Source organism: Cyanistes caeruleus, chromosome 30 (assembly GCF_971803275.1).
Source record: "Cyanistes caeruleus chromosome 30, bCyaCae1.hap1.1, whole genome shotgun sequence".
Classification (NCBI taxonomy): Eukaryota; Metazoa; Chordata; class Aves; order Passeriformes; family Paridae; genus Cyanistes; species Cyanistes caeruleus.
Window position 1 is genome coordinate 3,818,996 of NC_141730.1, and position 24,781 is coordinate 3,843,776.

Sequence of the window (24,781 nt, forward strand, 5' to 3'; positions counted from 1 at the left end):
TTCCCCAGCCCTGGGCCTCCCCAGAGAGGGAAAGATCTGCCTCTTAAGATCGAGAGAAACATGAAGGGAGACCCTGATGGATATGCCAGAAAAGGCTGGGTGTGCCTCTGTCCTCTGTAACTCCATTCCAAATTACTTTTTGGATTAAGAGTAAGACCCTTTTACAATTTTCACCAGCATCAGGCAGAGCTACTCGCTACAGGCGGGCCAGGACCCCCAAAGCCCCAGCGCTGCTCTCTCAATGCTCTCTCCATTGCCCCCGAAGTCATCCCAGGGATCCTCACTCGATCCCAGGGATCCTCACTCCGGCACCAGCTCCCTCAGCCGCCCCCGGCGCCGCGGCGTCCCCCGGTGCCCCCCAAGGGCCTGCCAGACCCCCCCGCCACGGCCAGAAACGCGCTGGCCCCCACAGCCCCGTGTGGGGCCACCGGCACCGGCACCGCGAACATGGCGGCCGCGCACTGCGCCCCCTGCCGGCCCGGAGGCCTCTCCCGGGGGGGGGGTAGGACCAGGGCCGGAGCTGGGGCCAGAGACACTCGGGACAGGGACACTCGGGACAGGGACTGCACTGGGGACACCTGACACGGTCTATGCCCAGTACCACCCATCTGCCGGATCCTCTCTCCTCTTCTATTTTCAAGAAATTCTTCTTTAAAGCAGCATTTTTTCTCTATTCCAAGCCCCTTACATCTCCCATTCTGATTCTGTCCTCCACCCCTATGCTGCCACTGTTTACAGAGGAGCTGGGAAGAGCAGGAAAACTTTATTTAGACTAAAAAATTCCATCAGCCAGCAACAACAGCCTGGACGACTCCAAAGCCGCTCCCTCCAGATTCTCATGGGACGGGCAGCTCATTCCACCTCCCTGTGGACTGGTGGTGCTGCAGGGAGTGCTGGGCACTGCTGCCATGAGGGCTTGGCTTTTCCATCCATCTTCACATCTCCTGCAAGGAAAACTCCAAACAATGTCCCCTGCAGCCTCTTCCGCAGGAATCCCACGAGTCTCCTGGGCACGAGGCATTGTTCAGGGAAGAACCGGGAGTTACCGGCTGCGTTGTATTAATTTCCCTTCTTGTTTCGCTTCCGCCTATTAAAGCTGGGAAATGACACAACGCATCCGAGCATCGCTGACTTCAGCTGCACCTTCCTCCTTGGACTGAACCCCCCGACACAGCACCAGGCTCTGGGTGCCCTGAGCATCCCTGCGATGCAGCTCCCTCATGGCAAAAGACAAGAGTCTCATTCTTCCTTCTGTTTTTCTCCTTTTCCTTCCTTTTTCCCTCTCTTTTGGTTCACATGTTGAGTTTTCCCTCAGGAAAGGTGCCCCTCCCTTGCTGCTCTGTTGCTGTGGCAGATTTTACTGTTGGATTTTGGCAAAAAAAAAACCCTTAATAATTAAAAAAATAAAGACAAAAAAGTAGAAAGATTGAGCAAAATAGGGATTTGGGGATTAGGAAACAAGGTTTTGGGATGGGAGATGGAAAAGCCCTTGGTCTCCCTCCTTTCTGTGGCTGCATTGGGTTTGCTCTGTGTTACCAGATGTGAAGAATCAGTAAGAAAAAAGGTAAAAAGAAAACAGAACAAAAACAGAGACGTTTCCTTTTCCATCCAGAAACACAATTCAAGATCTGCACCTGGGATGCAGGATGCTGCTGGGATGTTCCAGGTGGTCACAGCCAGGGAAAAACAGCTGTTTCCCTCTTTTACCACCTTATGGCACATTTTATCCATGTCCCTTAGTGGATTCTCCATGTTTTCTCGATTTTTCCAAGTCTTACACCATCACACCCAGTTCTGAAGCGTCAGAAAATCCCAAACCAGCAAATCCCACTGAATTCTGACTCCCAGCTCTCATGCCAAGGGTTTGTCCATTCAACCCCATCCACTCATCTGATAAGCCATAATCATCCTCAGGGACCTTCCTCGCTCCTTCCCTGCCCATTCCTTTAATCCCAGGTTATTTTAACCCTTCTGTGCTCCCCCAGTGCCTCCAGCCCTGCTGGGATTCTTCACTACAAGTTCAGATTTCTGCTTGGGTTGTGATTTTTGAGTTCCAATGTTATTTTTGTGGAGGAGGGAGAGGAGGATCTTGTGGAGAGGAGGATTTGAAGAGAATTACTTCCTGTTCGGCATTCCTGGGTACTTAACCCTTCGCTAAACATCACTCTACAGATGGGGGAAGCTCATTCAGCAAAGCACAGAGAACCCCAGGGAGGCTGAGAATCAGCTTTGGGATACGCTGGAAAAATTCTTCAGTTGGGTCCACTGTTGGTAGGAAAAAAAGTCTGCTTTGGGGAATTTTTGCCTTAAAATTGATTCAAATCCTTAAAATCTACAGAAATCTTTGATTTAAAATCAACAGGAGATGAGATGAGATGAGATGAGATGAGATGAGATGAGATGAGATGAGATGAGATGAGATGAGATGAGATGAGATGAGATGAGATGAGATGAGATGAGATGAGATGAGCTTTGAGGCCACTCCCAACCCCTTCATTGATTCTATGGAATCAACCAAAACCAGAGCTCCTCCTGTACTTAGCAAGACTCGCCTTGTTCTTTCCTGGTTTTCTAACCTCCATATTCAAGAGTCACAAAAATACTGATTTTACACCACCTTTACATCATCTCTATCTCCTTTGCTTCCCCTTTTCCTTCCCCCTCCAGTCTGCACCAACTCCCACCTGGATCCCGCTGGCTCCTCACAGGAGCTCTTGTATCGCCTTCTCCTCAGGGTGTTTTTACCCACTGTAAATGAAAATAAATCCATGACCATTCATGTTTCTTCCTCCTGATGGAGAAACTGAGGCATGGGAAGGGGAAATGAAGCCAAGACAAAAAAATACCCCAAGATTTTATGGGAAGTCAGGACTTTTACTCTAGCTTCTAGTCAGCATCTCTGCTTTCGCTCCCAGAAGAATTTGCTATTTATAGCTCTGCTTTGCTCTGTTAGAACATAATCAAAACCATCCTCCCTCCATATGAGAACTCATCCAGCGGCACTAACCCTCCCCGGGGAAAACTTCCCAAGATCTGCAATTCAGCCATCCGAAACGCCTCCACAACGGGAAACTTCCACCTAACACGGGACCCGGGACACGCTCAGCACTCCCCGCTGCAGCGCCGGGCACAGCTCGGGCTCCCTCCCGCTCTCAACCCCCCCTGAATCATTTCCTGCCCCACGGGGACGGCTCAGGAAGGGCCCGCGGAGCAGGAGCGGAGCCGCTGCCGGCAGCCGACACCCAACGGAGGACGATGAACTTGTGCATCGCTGTGCTCCTGCTCCTTCATTCCTTGACGGGTAAATACATTCCCCGTGTTTCCTAAGGGCAGTTGGGTTTTCAGCTCTCTGCTCTGATTATTCCCACACTCCTGGGATGCCGCGGGGCAGATGGAGGGGTCTAGAAGCTGAAAGAGCTTGGGGGGATTTTCTTGGAGAAAGGGGATTGCAGGCAAAAAAATGTCAGGAATACACCATGTAAATTACTGAACGTTCCATAAATGTGTGCTTGCAGAACAGTGGGATAGTGAACGTTTCCCGCATTGTGTTCAAATCATTTGCAAATTCCAGCTGGGAGCTATTAGGAGACACAGGGAAAAAGCCCCAACAGGATTTCCTGAGAGTTATGTGGGCACTTTGAGATGGGAAAGAGTGGAATCAAGATACTGAGGGAGAAAAACCCCAGCCTGGAGCTGCTTAGGGATGAGCATGGTATTCCCCCATCTCTGGGAAGTTTGGATGCAGAGAAGCAGCGGCTGAGGGGAAGTGGGAACTGCAGCTCTGCCATGCCAAGAGTCTCCCTCTTCCTCTTTCCCTTTCTTCTCCTCACTGAAGGAACAGACCCAAACATGAAACATCAGGGAGGGGATTCCCAGCTGGAAGCTCTTTTTGGGATACCATTGCTGTTAGTGTGACTGCAGTGTAAACACAAGAGCTGGCTCGGAGTGGCTTTTGGGAAAGCACAGGATAATGTGTCCCGGAGCCAGAGCTCAGCGCTGCTGGGGCATTGTCAGAGGATGAGCGTGGGAAGGAGAGGGGTGGGGCAGGTCCCGACCTCAGCCCGAATTTCCCCAAAAGCTCAGGATGGGAGTGGGACAGGTTGGGGCGCCTGAGACCACGACGGGTGAGGCTGCACTGTCCCTCCTGCAGAGCCCCGATCCCACCCTGCAATCTTCAGCCTCAGTCACTGTTTTCAGAGAATTCCCTAATGAGAATTTTGGGACCTGGGCTTCCCCCACAAGCTTTGCCAGTGCTGAAAAAGTCAGGGATATGAGAGGAAGAAGTGGGAGGGTTTGGAGAGAGACCTGGAGCCACAGCTGGCCCTGGGCATGACTGACAGCCATCATTCCAGCTATTAATGTTGCAACTTATAATGACAATATTATCTTATTTATGACTATAAATGAATATCAAACTATAAAAATACCTTATTCCATATCTTCCATTCTCATGAATCTGTGACTATTAGTACATTAATATTCCCAATTAATTTGCTTTAAAAAATCCCCCCAAAAAACAAGAAAACGCACAGAACCTTGTGTTTGGAATGGGGAATGAGCCACTTGCTCCAACTGTGACAATGTCACATGGGCCAGAATTTATTTATAGTGGCCCTATGGAAACAGGAGGGTCCCTTCTGAGCCCTCAGCAGCTGCACAGCTGGAGCAGCTGGATCCTGGATGAGCGGCTCCTCCCAGGGGAGCCCCAGCCCAGCTCTGGCTCTGGGGTGCAGAGGCTCCATCCCCACCACTGCATCTCTTGCTTCCGGCACATCCACACCCAAAAACGGAGAAAAACCCCAGCTCTGGTCTGACCTCCCACACCTTTCATTGGGATCTAATTATGGGTCAGGTTGTAAATCCATCAGTCCCACAGGAAACGGGTTTTGCCCAAAGCACCAATAAATCAATGGAACTTCACATGACCCCACAGCCACAGCTCGACCCGAGGTGCTGCATGATGATCCACACGTTGTTCCTTTGCTTTCAGGGAAGGCAGAGGTCCAAGATGACATGGAGGAGATCGCACAGGATTTATATGACTACATGGCACATTTAAGTGAGAAATGCCTTTTTTAAGCCTTTTTACCATTTTCCACAAGCCTGAGTGAGTTAACTGGGGCTGGGAAGGGATTTATCTGAGTTGTCCAGATTAATTTGAGATACACTGGCTTCTCAGGGGGAAATTCTGGGCGATCACAACCCAGGACATGGGGGAGGGACTCATCTCACCCCATTCTGGACAGGTGTCCTCCACCCCCATAGTGCCACCTCACCTGGAACTGTTTCCATTCCAGGCAATTACTATTATTCCACAGAAGATTATTACTATGACAACATCACGGCAACCCCTGCCACATACATGTATGAGTTGGATACATATGAGGTGAGTTGGGTTTATCTCAGTATTCCCCAAAAAACAGGTTTTCCTCACCCAAATCTCTGCCACAAGGAAAAATAAATGGATTAAAACTGCTGATTTTTAGACTAGGAGTTAATCCTATGCTGTGACATATCAGGTTATTTCTTTCTGCACATCCAGACAAGCACCACTGGAGAGGTGGACTGGGAGAAGTGGTTTCCAGAAGAGAATGCCACCACCATGATTTCAAGATTACCAGACACAAATGCTCCAGGGGATTCCAGGGATGTTGACAACAGTCAGGTGGGTGCTTGTCAGCTCAGGAGCTCTGCCACAGGCTTCTAGCATAGTAAAACCTGGGACTTTCTGACTGATTGATTTTCCTTGGCTCACCAGGATTCCCAGCAATCATTGGGACCATCCCTGCAGGGCCACCTCACCCTCATCATCCTCCTCAGCTTCCTGAGTCTCCTGCTATGACCCCCAGACTCCTCTTCCAAAGGTACTCTGGGATTTCAACACTCACTCAAAGTGTGTCCTTTAACCCAGGGAAATCAAATTCTTTCTGAAGCAGCAACTTTCCAAAACAATGGAATGATAACAAGCCCTTCCAGGCATCCAGATGCAATGCTAGAGAACTCACCAGCAGCTCTGATGCCACTAATGGCCTGGAGAGGCTTTCCAGGGCATTTTCCCAATGACCTCCTGGCGTTCAGTGGGACCTTCACAGGTGTGAGCAACCAGACACCTCCCACTGCTCATCCACTCAAACATCCTGTTCCATAAAACCCTGGAATGGTTTGGGTTGGGATGAACCTCACAGACCAGCTGGTTCCTGCCCGGGTTCCTCCGAAGCTCCATCCCATCTGGCCAACCTTCTTCTACAGATGGAACTCTCCAACATCACAGGAATATGCCGACCCCCGTCCTGCCACGCTCTGGAACCTGCTTACCTTTTTCCCTCATTCCAGACACGGTGGCTGGGGCGGTGAGCAGGACACTGTCAGGTGTTGACAATGACATCCTCTCCACGAGGCGTCGTCTCTGTTCTGGAACTGCGAGGTTTTGTGTCTGAGGTTTTGGTGGAGGGACGGTGCCGCCCCACGGTGCGAGCATGGACAGCTCTGCAATGCTTCAGTCCCTTCTTGTTTCCTCAGACTCTGCTGTAAATAACAACCTCTGTCAATAAAATCCCCAACACCTGGTGCATGGTCTTTCATGGTAAATAACCTGTAACTCCCACCAGAACTGGCATAACAAATACAAACAACGTGTGCAGTGCTTGTCCCATCAGAAGGATTTTCTCGAGCCTCGAAACCCAGACAGGAACTCCCAACTTTGTTTCTTCCACAACTGCTCTTCACACCATTTATTTTCCAGAAACACCCCCAGCATCTGGGTGTGATGAGAAGCTGGACCAGAAAACCTCCTACCGCCCCAGCCCCCTTCACAGAGAGCAAACTGCTGCAGAAATGGCTGATTTTGGTAAAAAAAAAGTTAAATAACTTTTTGGAGGAAAAAAGTGCACTCCCACACTCGGTGCCTATGTTGCTTTTCCTTGGGAGAGTTAACAGGAAGAAGGGATAGAAAACTGGCCCAGGTGCACCCACGTAACCCTAGAGGACAAAAGAGGTTGAGTCGAGCCAACAGGAGATTTATGGTGCTCACAGTCCCCAGAGCCCTTGGCTCCCTTCAGAAACCTCCCAGACCACAGGAGCAGGTACGACCCATCCCACCCACCTCCTCTGCACCCACAGCCCTGGCCTGTCCCACCACTCCCAGGTTATCCAGGCCCCAGCCTTGGAAAGAAAACTTCTGTTTCCTACGGAAGCAAAAAGGCTTGAAAAGGGCTCAGAAGCATCTGGAGGAGAGAGACTAGATACACTGCCTGGCAGTGCCACCTCCTGGCTCTGTGCTGCCATAAAGATGGATTGAAAAAAGCCAAGAACACCCTGGAAAATTATTCAGGACCACACAGCAGTGAGATTTCCAAGCCTGGAGTGGAGTAAAATGCAATTAAAGGAAAATAAAAGAAGTGGTATATTTCTATAAACCATCCCTCTAATGCAGACATTGAAAATAAACCAGTTTGTTGTAACCTGGCCTAACTATAAATTGAATTGCTCCTTTCCAGAGCAAATCCTCCAGTTACAAACCTTCCCGATCAAATCCTCACCTTCCAGCGGTGTTTCAGGACAGTGATGTCCTGACAGAAACGCACCCCACATGGGCACACCCCGAAATTTCCTGCTCCCAAACTGGGAATATTCACCCAAACCTCTTTAGTCCCAAAATTACACCATCCTCCTGGTTCTTTTGGAAGTTCCTTTCCCAGATTTACCCTTTTCCCCCCACTCAGAGGATGGTGGTGGCTCCACAGCCACTGTTTCCGTGAGCAGCCACCCAGCTCTCCCAGCAAACCCCTGGGATAAGCAGCTTTAACACAAAGAGGATTTTCCCTGCAGTTGTGAGAACCTTTCCTATTTACCTCCCAGCAGGAAGCAAGCAGAAGCTCTCCAGGTCTCTGGCATTTTCCAGCAGCTCCTTATCAAACCATCCTGGAGCCAAATCCTGCCGCACCTGCTCCCAGCACGCCTGCCACGGTCCGGGAGTGGTGTCCAGGGGCAGCCACAGCCCACAGCGGCTGTTTTTGGGTTTCAGCTGCAAAAGAACCAGTGAGGGACACACAAACATGGTCAGGGAAGAGCCACCCACAGCCAGCAGGGAGGAGGAAACTGGCTCCAGGATTGAAAACACCCCGTTTAGTGACCTGTGAAGGCGATCTGGTACAGATTTAGGCAATTATGGATGGGGGCTGAGGCTGCTCTCCTGCCTTTAATATTCTCTGAATTCCCAACTCCTTGTTCTCACCACTGATGGACGATTGTCCATCAACATGAACCTTGGGTCAGCCCTTCAAGCTCCACTGTGAAGAACATGAACTGCTTCCATCCACATCCCATGGATCCGGAACAAATAAATAATCCTTCACTGGTTTTCCTTTATCTCTCCCATTTTTCCTCCATTCCTGCACTCACAATATCCAGCCTTTCCAACCCCATTTTAACCCCTTCCTAAAAGACAAGACAAACTCCTTGGATGACCTCTCCCCATTTGATCCTGAAACAGGAAATATTTTCTCCATGGAGTTTACACAATGCTGGAACAAACCCAAGATTCTCATGTTGGGTTGTTGGTTTTTGTTTTTTTAAATTCTGTCACCATGTTGCCAAAATGTCTCTGGTTATTTGTCTCCAAAGTTAAAAGAGTCAACATGTAAATATTTGGAACTGCTTGTCCCAAGATTGTCCTGCCTGGGCATGAGCTAGCGGCTCGCAGGCTCTTTTCAAGGATCATTTTCCAGGAGAAAAGCTTCAATAGAGAAATGCTCATTAATTATTAATTATAAATAGGAAAATACTTTCCATAGGGATATAAATCCCATCTATCCACCTGGGGAGATCTAAATTACATATATCCAACTAGAGGGGAATATAAATCCCATCTACCCACCCCAAGGGGGATAGAAATCCCACATATGTAACCCAAGGGAGATACAAATCCCATGTATCCACGCAGAGAGGGAGATGAGCCTCATATATACCCCCGAGTGGCTCAGATTTTAGGAATCGGACTATTCCTCAGCTGTGTGAAACTCTCCCCTCCCCGATGCGCTGGCAGTGCTGCCATCGCCCAAATTAACCAAAAATAACACAAATTCGCAAGACCGGAGACCCCCACGCGCCCCTGGACCCTCACTCATGGCACCGGGCATGTGACGGCAGCGGGAATGAGGGGATGTGGCCAACCCCGCAGGGTCCCGTCCGCGCTGGACCGGGGTGCGAACCTCCCTCCACCGCGACACCCGGCGTGTGGAGCCCCGCGCGCCCCGAGGAACACGGAGCTCCGGGTGCGACAACGGCCGCGGGCAGACCCTTTCCGAGGCGGCGCGGCGGGACACGGCGCCCACAGGGGAGCACGGGCGGGGATGGCCGCGCACGGCCCGGCCCCTCCGGAGCTGCGATCCTCGGCCGGGCGCCGCCCCTCAGAGCCGCGGCCCCTCAGAGCCGCGACCCCGGGCCCGGCCCGGCCCCCTCAGGGCGCGCGCAGCCGCCAGCCCCCGCGCGCGAACACAAACCCCGCCCCCCCGTCCGGACGGGCAGGGGACTCGGCCAATGGCGTGGCGCCCCCCACGCCAATGACGGCGCGGCTCGGGGAGGCCCCGCCCCGGGGCGGGGCGTGGCCGGGGGGGGCGCCATGCGCCGTGTCATGGAGGCGCAGTGTGAGGGCGGCCATTGACGGTGCCGGAGCTGCGGCGGAGCGGCGCGGCCGGGGCGGCCCCGGCGACCCCCGACCCACTCCCGGCGCGCTCCCGGCGCCCGCCGCAGCCGCAGCGACCCTCGCGGCCGCTCTTGGCCACCCTCCCTCGCCAGTGCGGAACCGCGGGAGGGGGGGCGATGGAGATGAAGAAGCGCATCAACCTGGAGTTGCGGAACCGGGCCCCCGAGAAGGTGAGGGGCGGCGGGGCCGGTGGGGCGCGCTCCCCCCGCCCCGTGGGGCCGTCGCTGCCGCCTCGGGCCGCGCGGGCCCGGCGGCACCGCTGCCGAATCTGGGTCAGCCGTGGCGCAGGGCCCGGCGGGGCGCGGGCGGCGCTTCCGGCGCGGCCCCGGGACCCGCGGCCCCCCCGCACTCCCCCTCCACCTCCTCTCTCGGGGTGCCCCGAAGTTCCCGGGGGGTGCGGCGGCCTCGGCTTCCCTCGACGTTAATCCGCCGCTTCCCCCGGCTGCAGTAAACAGGTCACGGCGGCGGCCCCGGTCGCGGCCCGTCGTTCATCCCGGCGCCTTTAATTAATATAATTAACGTTGTTTCCCGCGCCCGCCGCCCCGCCGGGCGTGCCGTGGGTTCTCCGTACCCTTCCCGCGTACCCCCGCGCTTCCAACTTTCCATTTCTTTGGAAAGAACCGGGAAAAAAAAGCAAAAAAGCAAGCCCCGAAGCCCTGGCAAGGCGGGAGCGCACGTGCGCGGCGGGGCCCCGCGCTGGCTCCGGAGCTTCGCTTCCCCCTTCCCGCGGAGGAACCGGCGCCTGGTCCGCCCCGAGAGAAAAGTCCAGAGCCCCTCGCTTTCCCTGACCTGGCGCACGTGGGTTTGGGGGGGAAAAGCTGCCCGAAATTGTTGTTTTAACCCACGCAGCCGTGTTTGCGGGAGGCCGGCACCCGGAGAGGCCTCCTCGCGCTGCCGGCGTGCAGCTGCCGGGTACGAAGCTGGGAACCTCCCTTTCTCCCCAGCGGCTCGCCTTACAATTCCGTGTCGGTGTGCAATAATGGTGGTCTTTCAATGAAAAAAATAAAGTAATAGTGGGAAGCTGGCTTCGTGCTGCTTGGGGTCTGCAGCACTCCTAAAATTTTGTTAGTGTTTGGGGAAAGGAAGGAGTCACCTTGTTCCTGTCCTTTATCAAGTGGACACTCCACTCTAGATAAAGTAATTTGAAATTAATTGGTTGCTTCTTATTGCTGCTTCTCCAAGTACACGACCTATATTGATTATCGAGTGTCTTGGGCACAAGGAAATTATTTATTCGGGCTCAATTAACCTCCAGGACTCTCTGGGAAAATAATATGGAGTCAAAAGGTTTTAGGTTCAGAGAGAAATTGGTTTTATGAGTTTGGTTATGCACAGTTAAATGATGAGATCTGAGGAGAAGTCAGCAGTTGCGTACAGGGCAGCTGATGTGTCCTGGCTGCAGAGGTTCTGTGGGGAGCCAGAGCAGCTGTACCAGTCCATCGATGGAGTTTTGGGGTCAGGTGGTAGTTTTTGCAGAGTTTAATGCGTGCTTAGAGGAAGGGAAGTTGCTGCATAATTTTTAAATTGGGTGGGTGTCGCTGATTTCTGGGCAGAAGACTGCTCTGATTTTAAATGAAGCCCCAAACCAGCAGCCAGTGCCCGGTCTCTGGGGTGGGGTTCAGGTGAGGGCGGGAGTTCGCTGCTGTGGCACCCACACGTGCCTCACTGGCCTCTTTGCAGGTGACAGAGTTGGTGCTCGATAACTGCCGGTCCAGCAACGGAGAAATCGAAGGGCTCAATGACTCATTTAAGGAGCTCCAGTTTCTCAGCATGGCCAACGTTGAGCTGACGTCGCTGGCCAAGCTCCCCACGCTGAGTAAGCTGCGGAAGGTGGGTATCTCCTGCCTGCCAGTGCTTTGGGATGGCAGAGTCAGGGGGGGCAAGCTGTGGTCGCACCTTGTGGCACTCGTGGTCGGGCTTGCGTGGTGCTGAAGGTGCTTCACGTGCCTCTGAGAGGTGTTTTTGAAAACTGAAACTGTTCTGGGCATCTCCAGTTCACTGTGGTGAGTTGGGCTTGGCCAGCACCTCTTGGGGCAGTAACTGCTTGGCTGTGGACATGGTGAAGGTCCAGCTGTGCCTTGCTGAGCAGGGTGCCTTGGTGGGACGCCCTTGGGTCACTCATTGCTGGTAGTGAACTCCAGTCCTGGTAGCTTAAAACTGCGGTGCCCAAACCCATGAGACTTCAAGGAACAGTTTTTAATCTGTAGAGGAACTTTTTGACGGACAAAGTTTGTTACCTTGGGTGAATCTTCAAAAGTGATTACATTCTTAAAGGGAGAACAATTATCAGCAATGCAGCTGAATCTAAGACTGAAAATCTAATTATTAATTCCTTTTTTTCTGTACAATAGCTGGAGTTGAGCGACAACGTCATTTCTGGAGGCCTGGAGGTCCTTGCAGAGAGATGTCCTAATCTCACATATCTAAATCTAAGTGGCAACAAAATCAAAGATCTTGGCACTGTGGAAGCTCTTGTGAGTGTGAAGTGGGAGGGGCTCTGGGGAGATGTAATAAGTACTATTTTTTATCAAGAACCCTTAATATTGGTACAAATGTTCATCAGTCTCATGGTTGGTCTGGTTGGATAGACTCAGTGCCATGGTTATAGGACAGCATGTGTAACCGCACTGCTGGAAAATGTCAGGAATGGGATGTCCCAAATCAGGGATGATTTGGCTTGCTTTGTCTTTGAAGGAAAAGTGGCCAAGGCGTGTCCTGCTGATTCCCCTGTGCTTGTTTGTTAAGGTGTGTTTGTCTGATGAGTTTTCATTAAGCTGTGAAGTGACTCAGACTCGGGTGTGATACAGCCAGGAGTGGGACACTGAAGCAGAGGAGGGAGCTGCTCGTGGTGATCCATTCTGCCATTTTTCTGGATGATTTGGGTTTCTGTCCAAAGCTGGGCTCTGTGCACATAACCCAGCCCCCAAGGTGTGGGAGAGTCTGGGGCTTTGGGAGCTGTGTGGGAATTGTTCCACACAACTCCCAGTGCCTTTGCTGGAGATTTGGCCACTGCCAGCAACTTGGACTGAACTTTGAAGGAGAAAAATTCTAGCTAGAAATGAGGGCCGAGGACAAAGTAAATTCTGTTACACTTGGGCTGTGACCCTGCTGTATCTAGGAGCACTACAGGAAAAAAACTTTCCATTTATTTTCAGCAAAACCTGAAGAATTTGAAGAGCCTTGACCTGTTCAACTGTGAGATTACAAACCTTGAGGACTACAGGGACAGCATCTTTGAGCTGCTCCAGCAGATCACATACCTGGATGGGTTTGATCAGGAGGACAACGAGGCACCAGACTCAGAGGATGATGATGACGGTAACTTCCTGACACAAACTGGGAGTAGGAATGGGATGCTGGAATAAAGCTCTCCGTGTACATGGGGTCTTCCTGAGCACATGAGTGGATTTCTGCTCATGCTCCTGAATAGCAGAGTCCAGAGTGTGTTTGGCATTAATGCACTGATACAGAGCAGAAACTCTTATCAGAGAGTTCCAGTCCTGCAGGAGCTGCTGGGCTTAAGGGAATTGGACTAAAGATACTTCTGCAAAGACACAAATATTCTCAAAGTTGTTGCCAGCAGTAAAGCCCTTTGTGCCACTGAGAGATACAGAGCAAGGGGACACGCACGCTATTTTGAATAAAAAATTACAATTTTACAGGGTTTGGTAATGGCTTCAGCCACCTGCTTCAGTATAATACAAATTTTAGTTCCAAAAGCTCACCTAGTTTCTTTTGGTTCCAATTTGGTTGCAGTCCTTAAGGGAGCTGTTATGGCTGTCAGCCCCTTCTGCTGGCAGGGGTTTGCATTTGTAGCTGCTTCAGACATGGAGAGTTTTGCCTGAAGCTTGCGATGGAAAAACTCTTGGAGTCTTTCTCAGAGAAAAAATGACAGAATTCAACTTGGTTACAATTATGGTCATTTCCCATGTGTTGCCTGGATTTAGAAAAAAATAAAAATCCCCAAATCCTTCAGGAAAAAAACTATTAGAGCCAGTCCATCCTGCTGTACTCAGAGAGGAATGAACGAAACTGAACTTCTGGTCTGCATGTGTGTCCTTTGCTGCAGAAGGGGATGAAGATGACGATGATGATGAGAATGAAGCTGGGCCTCCAGGAGAATATGAAGAGGAAGATGATGAGGATGATGGAGCTTCAGATTTGGGGGAAGGTGAAGAGGAGGAGGAAGTTGGTCTTTCATACCTGATGAAAGAAGAAATTCAGGTGAGGTTTGTAAATTCTGCCAAATGCAGGAAGCAAAGAGAAGCTCCTGTGGGGTTCCGTGGTTACGGAAAACACTTCTGGTACAGTTCCCAGAGTACAGAAAACAGCCACCTTTCAGAAGGTGATGAGTAGAGTTCTTGTAGCTCTAAACTGGTCACACAAATTACAGGACAGCAGTAAAGCCCTGGGCCCTGCTCAGGTCCTGGCCCCTGATGGCTGCAAGGTCCCGACAGGAGAACGTGCCTGGTGTGGGGCTTTGTGTGCGAGGCTGCACCAGCAGCACCCTGGCTTGGGACTGCAGGCCCCTGTGGCCAGCCAGTACTGCTTCTTTGATAAGAGTTCACTTTGCTCAGGTAGTTAATGTGGAGTGGGTTTAATCCCAGTATTTCAGGAGCCAGTATCAGAAGCCTGTTTCCCCGTTTGTACTTGTCACACTCTGCTGTCTAATTCCTCCAAGCAGAGGGATACAAAGACAAGACTTGAGATTGTCGAATTCTTTGGAGCTGATTGTCAATTCATTTACATTTCTAATCTATCAGCTTTAGAACAAGACAAAAAAAAAACAAAACACTGCAGCAAGTTACTAATTTTCACAGTAACTTGGGAAGAGGATATGTTGTGCACCTTTTCCTCCAGGCCCTTACTGACTGCAGGCTCAAAGGCAATCTAGAGCTGCTGCCATCTCTCTCACACTTAATTTGTCAATAACCTTGAGCTGGCCTAAGGTAGTGAACAGTGGGGAAAAGCAAAGAAATGAGCCTCTGGGGCTGACTGATGCCCTGCTGGGGAAAGTGCAGGGAATTCCTGGTTTTCTGCTTGGGATCATCATGGAAGCAAGACTTCAATAAATAGCAATTGTAAAGATATCTCCCAATTTTTGTACAGGATGAAGAGGATGATGATGACTATGTTGAAGGAGGTGATGAGGAGGAAGAAGGTAAGTGCTCAAGTATTGAAGCTGTGACTGAAACGATCAATTCTCTGTAATTTTTTATGGGTTTGGGACATGCAGGTTAACACAAAAACAAAAGTAAAGTGATAAAGAAACAACAGCTTTCTGAAAGGAAAGACACCATCTCCTGCATGGTTGGAAACTGTTGTTATCCAGTGTGGAGAGGAGTGGGGCTCTGCTGTGCATTTTATTATTTACATACATTGAAAATATCCCTCAAGTGCAGCAGTCTCTGCTAGCAAAACCTGGCAGCCCCAGGAGAAAATAAGTTTTTTCATAAAAATTTCCATGTCTCTATAAAGACACCTCTCAGAACTTCTCCCCAGCTGAGCTCCTGTCTCCTCCACATGCTGGGCTCAGTGGAGCACGTTTGGGTGCTGCATTTTCCACTGGCAAAAACGGTTATTTCTGAAGGAGCAGTGTGGATTTTTCACTCTGTACAAATGCAGCCCTGGAGCCAGGAGAGGCCAGGGAATGACTGCTGGGGAATTCCTGGCTGGATGGGGCAGCATTGCCCTGCAGGCTCCCACCACCAGAGCACACAGCACACCACCCACACACGGCCCTTTGCTCTGGAAAACCTCGGGGCTGTTGTGCAGCATCCTGGTGGTGCTGGGCGCGCAGGGATGTTCTGTCAGGAACGCGTCTGTACCACTCCCCATCGCCATCCCCTGGCTGTCAGCGCTGCTGGGCAGAGTGTAACGGGCTGTGTGTGTCCCCCTCTCCTTAGCAGAGGGCGTCCGAGGGGAGAAGAGGAAACGAGAGCCCGAGGATGAAGGTGAGGAAGAGGAAGATTAATTTGCAGGACCAGACTCTCCTGTTTCGGAAGACGCAATAGTGATTATGCAGCTCTGTATGTCCATGTACCATAGATGTCCTGACAGAAATCCTATGTTAACTTTTTATAGCAGAAGTGTGGTTTTACTATTCCTGCCCCTTTTATCATTCCAGATAAACTCTGATAGCCCATAGGGAACCTTCTGTAGAGAACAGTTTTCAGCCCTATAATCACTAAAGCCATTGACAAATTCCCCCCACCAGACTTTTCTTTGGAGCTCTTTCATTTCGTACAATCTTGCTGTGTTGGTCATTGTTAGCCCTGAATCCAACCCCATGCCCCATGGGTTTAGTACCGGGAGTTTTCATTCAGGGTTTTAAAGTTTTTACACTTAAAAAGCTGAATTGAAAAATGCTCTACAGCGAATTCCCCACTCTCTTAAATCAGTTGACTCTAGGCCAAGTTTTCCATGGATTCAACTGGAAACCCCCAACTAGATGACACCCATGTTTCAGTTTTTTTAGAAGGTGATTTTATTTTTGAAGGCTCCTCCATTTTGGGTGTTCCAGGGTAAAGCCTCAGTGGGTTTCAGAAGATGTTTTAGTTCTCCTGCTTGCTCCAATGTTCAGTGTTTGGAGTATTCACTAGATTCCCTCAAGAGTGTATTTTGGCAGACTGAAAGAGTTGTGGTCCTTAAAGGGTTGCAATCCATAAATTTTCTCCCAAGTCCATTGTCACTGCAGGTATTAACAAAGCAATTAATGTTAGTTTTAAACCTTTTTGCTAGAAATCTTTGTTAAACCTTCACTCACTTTGCTCTTGCATTGTCATTCTGGGAATTCTGCACCACTCATGGCTATAAAATGTATAAAATAGATGAAATATGCATTTCTGATGCAGAAGTGAACGGGTAACTCCTCCAAGTGTGTTGTTTTCCACCCCCCAGCTTTTCTAGAACTGTTGAAGGGAAGGATGAACCCAAGTTGTCCCTTCTCTGCGTGTCACCTCTTAAACTGTTTAAATCTGGCTGTAGGCAAAAGGCTCAGTTTGTGTATAACAGTTGGGAATATTTGGGGGTTTACATTGAGTGGCTGCAGAGACGCATCAGGAGCAAGCATGGGGGATGTGCTGAGTAGCTTTTTTTCTAGCAGCCTTTATAATTCCAAATCTGCCCCAATGTATCATCTTTCTTGTTGGAAACAAATTTTGACTTCTGGCATTCCTCCTTCAGGCATGATCTGGGTTTCACACAGTGCAGTCGTGGTATCACACTGACTGACATTGTCTCACATAGGTCCTGAACCAAATATCACACACAGCTTTATTCCAGAGACTTATTTTTGTACCTGTCCTGGCTGTCAATAGCTGCCAGAAACTGGGGAGAGCCTGTGGGTGGGAGGAGGGAGATTCCTGGGCCTAAGCGAGTCAGTTCCTCATCACCTGGTTCCCTGTGAATGTTCCTTAGGAATTTCATGCGCTAGTTCAGTGTGACCTCCAGCTCTTCGGTGGAGTTTAGATCATGCAGGGTTGAAGTTCTGCAAAGCCTCACTCCCTGTGTGTGTGGTTTTTCCCCCCAACTAGAGCCTTAACTCTGGGTTTCTCCTGTAGCTGTGTAGCGGGGCCGAACCTTCCCGGCCTCGAAGCGGAGTCTGGCGGGTGGTGGTACACTCGGGAACAGCTGACTCCTTGGGCTTTGTGTTTTTTAAGAAATATCTCTAAAGACACTAGAAAAGCCGTGGTGAAACTTTGCTTTGCAGCCACAGCCAAGTCCTGTGTTTGTGATGAGTCCTGGGTGGGTCAGTGCACGGTTGTCACGTCCTGAAGGCTCTGGGCGAGGCACTCACTCCGTGCTCAGCTTTGAGAGAAAAAGTGTTTTCCCATCCTTTTGCTTACTGTCTTTTGATTGAAACTTGTTATTTATAAGTGTGTACGTTAGAGCACCTCCATATCAGGGTTTTACTTAATTGTCTGTTACTGATGCAGATAAAATTAGTTTTAAATGGAAAAAAAAGAGTCTATTTTGATGGATTAAAATAATGTGGGTAGTTGGCTTGTTTGGATAAGCGAGTCCAGCTCCTGAGACCAGACAGACTGAGCTGCGAGGGGTGACAGCCCTTCCCTAGGCCAGACTTCCCAAACACCCGCAGTGCCGTGCGTCAGCCACCACGTGGAACCTGAGCCCCTCACGAACCCAAGAATCTGTTTGTCCCAGTGTCACAACCCCGGTCCCGTGTCCTCCGCCCGGCATGCAGCAACAGCGTTTTTTAATGAGGAATTCAGAGCCTCCAGATAACTTTTGAAACTTTTTTGCTTGGTGGGTGGTCTTTTCATGCAAATACGTCAGGGTGGGTTTTATATTTTGTAGAGGTTTTGTCCTATTTTAATGCTCTTTGTATGGCAGTCTGTATATAGTGTGGTTTGGTTCCTTCTCCGACTCTTTCCTGAAACTTTGGAGTAACTGATTTTGTGCAACTGTGTTTTGAATAAAGCCATGACAGTGTTAAATTAAAGACAACAGCCCTGCAGCACTCTTCTGGTAACTTTTAGTTGTAACAAAACATGTTTCCTCCCCATGTGTGCTGTAAATTTTAAATTAAAAAGTTTTCAAACCGAATTATTTCAAATAAATTGAGACTATTGTATTGGATTACTTCTCGGGGTATGTCCACCTGTGGAGAACAAGATGTTTCTCAAGGAATGGAGTAGGGGAATTTTCTTTCTGGTTGTGTTTTAATTGGGTGGAAATCTGTGTTTCTTAGAATGGAACTTGGACTTGTGATACTTTAGTCCTTGGTAACATTGGAACAGTTGAGGAAGGATGTTCTGGAAAGCCTGAATGGCTCCCCAAGTGTTTCCAGGTGAGTTTAACGCAGATGTCATAGACATCTAAGTTTGGATGAGTCTTGAGATTTGCTTATCATAGATCCTGCCTTGTGTCTGGCAGCCTGAGCCAAGTCTGGTGCTGAAATATTCCTCACACAAGAACAATGTTAAAAAAACCCTGCTGCTCCTCCCAAGCTGGAGAGAGCATTGTTTTATCTTGGGATTAGTCCAGCATTCCTGGCAAAAATCCCTTGGATGCACTTGAGAAAGCCCTTGGCAAACAGGCTTCTCTGCTGCTGGATGAGCAATTAGGCAAGAAATGGGTGGTGATTTTCTGGGATATTTTATTTAGTTAGTTTCAAAGGATGGGTAAGAATTGCTGTTCCAGTTGAAGCCCCACCGCTGGCACCTCTACCCTCTGCACCCATTTCCTACTGGATGTGGGCCCTGTTCAGGATGACTTTAAACATGTTAAATCCATCTTTTTGGGACTGCAGGTGAGTGAGGTAAAACCAGGCTGCCACATGGTACTTTGATAGCAAAGGAGAGAGGAAAAAGCTCAAGTAGTGTGCGGGCACATCTTGAAAGCCAGGAAAAACCTGCTGTGTGGCCAATGGCTTCCTCAGCTTGTCATGAGGTGTGTGGAACCGGCTCTCCCTGCCCCAGCCTCCGGTTTACACAGCACCCAAGGCCGGGCTCCCGGGGTCTCGAGATGGAATTCGGCAGGAATCGAGGGATGCGGCCGCTACCCGTGGTGTGTCCCACTAGACAGCCGCCCCCTCGTCCCTCCTTTTTGTTGCAGTGAGGGGAAGCCGTGCCGGCGGGCGGCTTCCTCCGTTCTGCTCCTTCCTGCTCCTCTTTCTAAACCCGGGACTTTTGTCTTGTGGTGCCCCTTCTTACTCCCGCCCCAGCCCTCATCGTCCCCTCCCAGTGGTGCAGCTTCCCCTCCTTTTCCTTCCTCAGGGGTCAGAGCGCTTTCCCCCGGCCCAGGCGCCGCCTCAGGGGGCGCGCGGGAAACCGCGACCCACGGGGTTCCCCAGCTGCGGGCAGCAGGGGCCGAGCCGCGACCTCACCGCTGATTGGCTGGGATTTGCCGCAGTTCCGCCCCTCCGCCTTCCCGCCACCCGCGCGCGCGGCGCCCCGCCCACGGCCCCTCAGGGCCCTCATAGCGACCGTGAGGGGGAAAGTGCCCCTAAATGCTCCATTTCCACCCCAAACAGGTTCTCCTATCCCCCTCCCCCCCCCCCCCCCCCCAGCCTTCAGGAGAAGCTTTTCCCCTCAGGTTGTGTGAACTTCATTCCGGTGATGAAAAACAACGTGGTTCAGAGCCCAAGCGGGGGAAAAAACCGAAAATACAGACCGCGATCCCGATGTCAACGTCGTCTAAGTAAGGATAAATTCAGCCAGGCTTTGGTACAAATGCACGGGGTGAAAACAGGAAAAAAATCCTCATAAAATTCTTCAGGTTGCCTAGTTAAGCCCAGTAGCAAGAGAACTCCAAAGTGTGTGTTTTCAGGCAGCTCCTGCTGCCATGTAGTTCCTAATGACCCCCAAATTGCTCCTGCTTTCCCAGGGCAATGTGGCATGTGCAGGTTCCAAGGCAAATCTCCCCCTCTCTCAACTACATCCCTATATCCCATTGCCCATTTCCAGGTTAATTCAGTCCAGCCACAGTACTGAAGGGATTTGGGGTTACTGTTGTGACCCAGGTGCCTGGGCCAGGGGAGTGAAGGTCTGGGGCTCCCACAGGTCAGACTTCCAAAAAAGGGGGGTTTTTTTGGTATGAAATGTGACCAAGAACTACTAGAACTATCTCTTGCCATTCCCACACATTCCATAATGACCAGTTAGCCCTTTCGCCGCTTTATACTCCCTCAAATGAAGTTAATGTAAAAAACGTCATACTGCCAAGGATATAAACCCCAAGGGTCTCTCAATGCCTGGCTTGCAGGCAGCTCACTTTCAACTTTCCTCATCTATATGTGAGAATGAGGAAACCGACATTATCATGGAATCCCATGAATTCAGGAATTTGGCCTTGGAGAAAACTGTAAAATCCTTTGAGCTGCATGATGGAGTAATGAGGAATCTCAGAATGAAAACTGCTCCATTTTCCAGCAAACAGAGCTGTTGTTGATTTTGGCAGCAGAGCTGCCATATGCTAAAAATATACCAGTTTCATTGGTCATACCCATTGCAAAGGTCTCAACCAAAGAAGAGATCTGAATTTATGAGATAAAAATTATGTCTGAATTATTTTTATCCATTTCTGAGTCTCTTGGTTGTGCCATGGGTTGCACTGTCACATTAGATGTGCACACTTGTGTTCTCCATTTGCTCATCGATCAACTGGCACAAATGGAGAGTCGGGAACACAGCTCCCCCGGGGTACCAAAACGCATGGGATAGAACAGAAGGAGTCAGGGACAGCTGCTGCTTGAAGCAGGACATGGAAAATGTCCCTCTGTAGGGCCTGGGGCAGGGAAATTCCTGTTGCTACTGCTGTTGGGAGGTTTCTCACTGGAGTTAGAGTTTGGTGTCCTGGGGAACACTTTTCTGGTTTTAAACTTTAAAATTACAATTCATAGTATGCTTCATAGTATACACGGTTTCTGCTTTGAGTGTGTCTCATTAAAAAAAATTAAAAATGAGCCCCAAAAATAGCCAAGGAAGGTCTTTCCTACTGATTCTAATTTAATTGGCACAAATGAAGGAGAATCCAGAAATAAATGTTTGGCCACAACAGCAAACCAGCAGAAAACCACAGGACACATTAAAGCTGGGAACTCCTAGTACTAAGAAGAGGATTCTGTTCTAGGAAAAAAATTACCCCAGAGTGTGGGTTCATGTTGGAAAAGGAGCTGGTTTCGCCTATGTGAATGAAACATGTTCACACAGGGTGCTTGAGAGGCATTTCCTCCTAGACTAGAGTTACTTCAAATAAAATAATCTAGTAATGACTGAGGAGCAGCCAGCCAGAGCTCCTTGGCATTGCTTTGGTGAAGCACTGGTATCTTCTGGCCATTTGTGAGGGGCTTGATCACATCCCTGTCCCTGGGAATGTTGAGGACATGCAGGAATCATGTTTAAATAGGAATCTGAGGCTGGAAGGGAGCTCCTGGCTAATGGCATATTGAAACTAAGGCATCCCTGCAGCAAGTGTCTTTCTGAACTCATTTCAGAATCACATCTGTGTCTCTCAGCTTCATCACCATGATGAGTCATAATTATTCTGCTTAAAAGTGTGCTGTGGTGTTTCTTCTACGCTCCATGTGTTTTGAGTGAGCTCCCATGTCACAGCAAAACCTGACTGGAATGGATTGGATAATTTGTGTTCCTGGAAACTAAAAACATCTTTAGTCTGTTCTTTCATCAGCATCACTGTTGGAGGATCCACACCAACAGCTGTAGGATCAGCCTTGAGAATTCAAGTCTTGCCCTGTTTTGTGTAAGTCATAAGTCATTTAAGAACGTAATTGAGCGGTGACTTTTTAATGCCAAATGGTGGCTGTGCTCACACCTCCCATACACACCCACCCCATACTCCCACTACAGTCGTGTGGCTCCAAAAGCTTCTGGTGTTAAATTCTGTGTTTGGGGTGTGCCTTGAAGAACAGACTTGTGGAGATAAGAATGTTTTCTCTGATGATCTACTGAGGGGTATTTCCATCTCAGTAATGTAGCACTGAGGGCAGGGGGGGAGGTTGCTGTTGATGAAATCTCTTACATTAATATACTACACAAATTAATGAGCTTTTTCCTGAGAGAGCCCTTTATTTCCCACAATCATCCACAGTTCCTCCTTGTTCATATCCCTGCACGGACCACATCATTCCTCTGCAAGCAACAGGAGGAATGGAAGGAGGAAGAATATTAACCTCTCTCTGCTCTGAGGCTCTGGATCGCTGGAGGCTTCAATTGCTGCAGAATTTCTGCATGAATATTAATCATTCTCACTACAAAGAAAACTCCCAGAAAAGCAAAAAATATTCCCTAGAACAAAGTGAGGAATCCCGGAGAAGATGGGAATAATCAAATGCCCACAAAAACAAACTGGTTAAATTTGGGAATTCTCTCGTGCATCTCAATGCCAGTTTCTTAAGTGCTTTAGTAAACTTCTCAAATCAGTCTTTCTCCTCTCTCCAACTCACCTGGATTTCTAATGGTGTGGGAAATGTGCTTCCACTGGGAATCAAGCAAGTCTGGGCCGAAGTTAGGGCTGCCTGGGAGCGGGCAGCACTCGGGGCTGCTGTTCTTGGATGTATGTTGCTGTCAACCCGTGCGTGCACTGCACGGGAGCCGGGCACTAGCACGCTCCTGCAGAGCCCGGGTGATTCCTCCTGTGCCACGTGCGGAGCAGGGAAGGGAAACAGCTCAGAAATTGCAGTTCCATGGAAAGCTCCCGACGGCTGTTCCGTACGAACGCATTCCCAGTCCTCCCGGTGAACTCGGCTTGCAGAAGCTCTGGGAGAACGAGCACTAGAGGGCAGAACGCGACCAGCGACGGGCGCGGGCTTTGGCGAGGGGGAAGCTGGGCCCGGCGGTCTCTGGGCTGCCTTTCCCCCCGTGAGAGTCCAAGTGACTCCTTAAAATGGCACCTTTCTGGTTCTTCTAGGTAGAAGAGTGAAAAGAATTTTGTTAAGCACGGGAAGGAATCAAAGACAGATAATACAGGAAATCCGTGGTTGGAATTGACTGAACTTGGTGGGTTTATGCTGTTCTTTGCACTGGGTACCGTGGAAGTTTGATGATGACAAACTTTCCTGATTCATTTCTGATCCCTCTTGCTGCCTCCCAAGAAACCAAGATTTCCCAAGATAGCTTTTCCTTCCTATGACTTGATTCCTAGAAAGCTGGAAGGAAAAACTCGGGAAGGAATAGCCTTTCCATTTCCTTCTGATTTCATTTCCCTGTATCTCCAGTAACATAAATAATTTTATAAGTGACATTATATATTAATAAAACATTTCCAGAAAACATATATTGAAAGCACGAAGCCCTCAGGATCCTCTGCCCAAACAAACTCCTTCCTTCCCTCTCTCTCTCTCTCTCTGTGTTTCAGTGAGCGCTCCAGCAGCCTCATTGTTTGGATAATTCAGGGTGCCAGATGGCTGTAAATATGTTCACAACCCTCCTTACCCTGCTCCCTCCTCCCTGGCACCCTCAATGCTCTACCCAGTACCGAGCACCTGGTCTGTTCCCGTTTGGAGTCTCCCTTCTCCCCTCTGGAGCTAAACTGGCACTGCTGGTTTGTATTTTCCCTTTAAATGAAGTGGGAAAATCTTAGGGAATGTTTTGTGCCAGGGAATACTGAATTCTTCCTTCGCTCTCACTTGCACCATCAGTTAATTGAAAATGTGCCTCCTGCCCTGTGGCATCAGCCTTCTTCCTGCAGGAATCCTGTCCCTGACATAGGAAGATGCAGCTCACCTGCAGCGAATCATGAGGGAGGAGCAGCTGCTTCCTATTTTGAGTGCAGCCATCTCATACTTACCCTTGGCATGGGGTTAGGGCGCACAGAACAGGGTGATTCATCCCAGATCATGCCCCAAGGACCTGGCAGCGGCAGCGTTTGAACAACCGGCCCCATTCTTCCTGCCTCACAGGCTCTAGATTCATTGTCATACTCTGATCCTGTTATTCCATAACTCGTGAGGGCCCAAATCCTGGGCCCTGAGCCCCTGAGATAACTTTTCTGTGTAATGATATATTCCCAAAATGCTGAGCAGTAGAAAATGACAGAAAGCTGTTTCAATGGCACTGTAAAAAGGGAAGTTGGTTTTAAAACACCTGAAAATACAGGCAGTGACGTTTTGAGAACTGAGGAATAACTGAGGTCACGAGCTGCCTGAGGAATGCTGCAGCAGCACAAACTCAGGTCACGGGAAGGGTGAGCTGTGCCCATGAAGGAACAAGAATTCAGCCAGATTTGTCTGTGGTTTTGCTCTCAATGATGAGCTGGTGGGTGAACTCTTCCCTGGAAAGCAGGAGGGAGCAGATGGCAGCAGGCAAATATCTGACTTGAGCAAGGAGAGAGAGAAACCTGTTTTCCAAAGGATCTATTTGACATACAGAAGCCAAATGTTATTTTTATGAAGCAGTATGAGCCAGACCTCTCATTTATTGAACCGTACCAGTTTGTGAACTGCCAGCAGACCTAACCTGAGTGACCCTGTGACCTATAAAGGACAAGAGAACCAGCAGGCTGGAGCAGGCATTCTGAGCAGGCTTTTCCAGGAACCTTCAGGATTCTGAATGCCACCTCACGATTTCTGGGAAGCACGACTCCCAGCTTGGTCTG

At 49.7% G+C, this 24,781-nt stretch overlaps 2 protein-coding genes and 3 long non-coding RNA genes across 8 annotated transcripts; 3 read left to right on the plus strand and 2 right to left on the minus strand.

The window, feature by feature from the left end:
• Nucleotides 1–744: 744 nt before the first annotated feature.
• LOC111939478 (uncharacterized) lies at nt 745–9,474 on the minus strand. 3 transcript variants are annotated; one of them, XR_002869294.2, is made up of 4 exons: nt 9,122–9,474; nt 7,851–8,023; nt 6,316–6,525; nt 745–1,360 (listed from the first exon to the last, which is right to left on the minus strand). It is a non-coding gene; the product is annotated as an uncharacterized LOC111939478 (long non-coding RNA). The 3 variants fall into 3 exon arrangements; XR_002869295.2 differs by having other exon boundaries at nt 9,210–9,457; XR_002869296.2 differs by having other exon boundaries at nt 9,172–9,399.
• On the plus strand, nt 2,453–7,460 carry LOC147648885 (uncharacterized). Its single transcript, XM_086866006.1, has 5 exons — nt 2,453–3,301; nt 4,991–5,059; nt 5,298–5,386; nt 5,543–5,665; nt 5,759–7,460. The coding sequence occupies exons 1-5, from the start codon at nt 3,256–3,258 to the stop codon at nt 5,840–5,842; spliced, it is 411 nt and encodes a 136-aa protein (XP_086722132.1). The 5' UTR covers nt 2,453–3,255; the 3' UTR covers nt 5,843–7,460.
• Nucleotides 9,475–9,586: 112 nt separating the features above from the next.
• ANP32E (acidic nuclear phosphoprotein 32 family member E) lies at nt 9,587–18,285 on the plus strand. 2 transcript variants are annotated; one of them, XM_086865955.1, is made up of 7 exons: nt 9,587–9,873; nt 11,384–11,533; nt 12,055–12,177; nt 12,859–13,021; nt 13,773–13,927; nt 14,813–14,864; nt 15,610–18,285. In XM_086865955.1, the coding sequence occupies exons 1-7, from the start codon at nt 9,820–9,822 to the stop codon at nt 15,675–15,677; spliced, it is 765 nt and encodes a 254-aa protein (XP_086722081.1). In that variant the 5' UTR covers nt 9,587–9,819; the 3' UTR covers nt 15,678–18,285. The 2 variants fall into 2 exon arrangements, with proteins under 2 accessions (XP_086722081.1, XP_086722082.1); XM_086865956.1 differs by having other exon boundaries at nt 9,592–9,873; nt 15,613–18,285.
• Nucleotides 18,286–19,677: 1,392 nt separating this feature from the next.
• Nucleotides 19,678–22,448, plus strand: LOC147648886 (uncharacterized). Its single transcript, XR_015279864.1, has 3 exons — nt 19,678–19,867; nt 21,857–21,928; nt 22,277–22,448. It is a non-coding gene; the product is annotated as an uncharacterized LOC147648886 (long non-coding RNA).
• LOC111939569 (uncharacterized) lies at nt 22,230–24,162 on the minus strand. The gene is made up of 2 exons (XR_002869300.2): nt 23,975–24,162; nt 22,230–23,091 (listed from the first exon to the last, which is right to left on the minus strand). It is a non-coding gene; the product is annotated as an uncharacterized LOC111939569 (long non-coding RNA).
• Nucleotides 24,163–24,781: the final 619 nt, after the last annotated feature.

Coding starts and splice junctions, on each gene's coding strand:
- LOC147648885 (XM_086866006.1), top strand. CDS start 3,256: ATGAACTTGTGCATCGCTGTGCTCCTGCTCCTTCATTCCTTGACGG. Junction 3,302..4,990: donor GCTCCTTCATTCCTTGACGG/GTAAATACATTC, acceptor CTTTGCTTTCAG/GGAAGGCAGAGGTCCAAGAT. Junction 5,666..5,758: donor GGGATGTTGACAACAGTCAG/GTGGGTGCTTGT, acceptor TTGGCTCACCAG/GATTCCCAGCAATCATTGGG.
- ANP32E (XM_086865955.1), top strand. CDS start 9,820: ATGGAGATGAAGAAGCGCATCAACCTGGAGTTGCGGAACCGGGCCCCC. Junction 11,534..12,054: donor CGCTGAGTAAGCTGCGGAAG/GTGGGTATCTCC, acceptor TCTGTACAATAG/CTGGAGTTGAGCGACAACGT. Junction 13,022..13,772: donor CTCAGAGGATGATGATGACG/GTAACTTCCTGA, acceptor CCTTTGCTGCAG/AAGGGGATGAAGATGACGAT.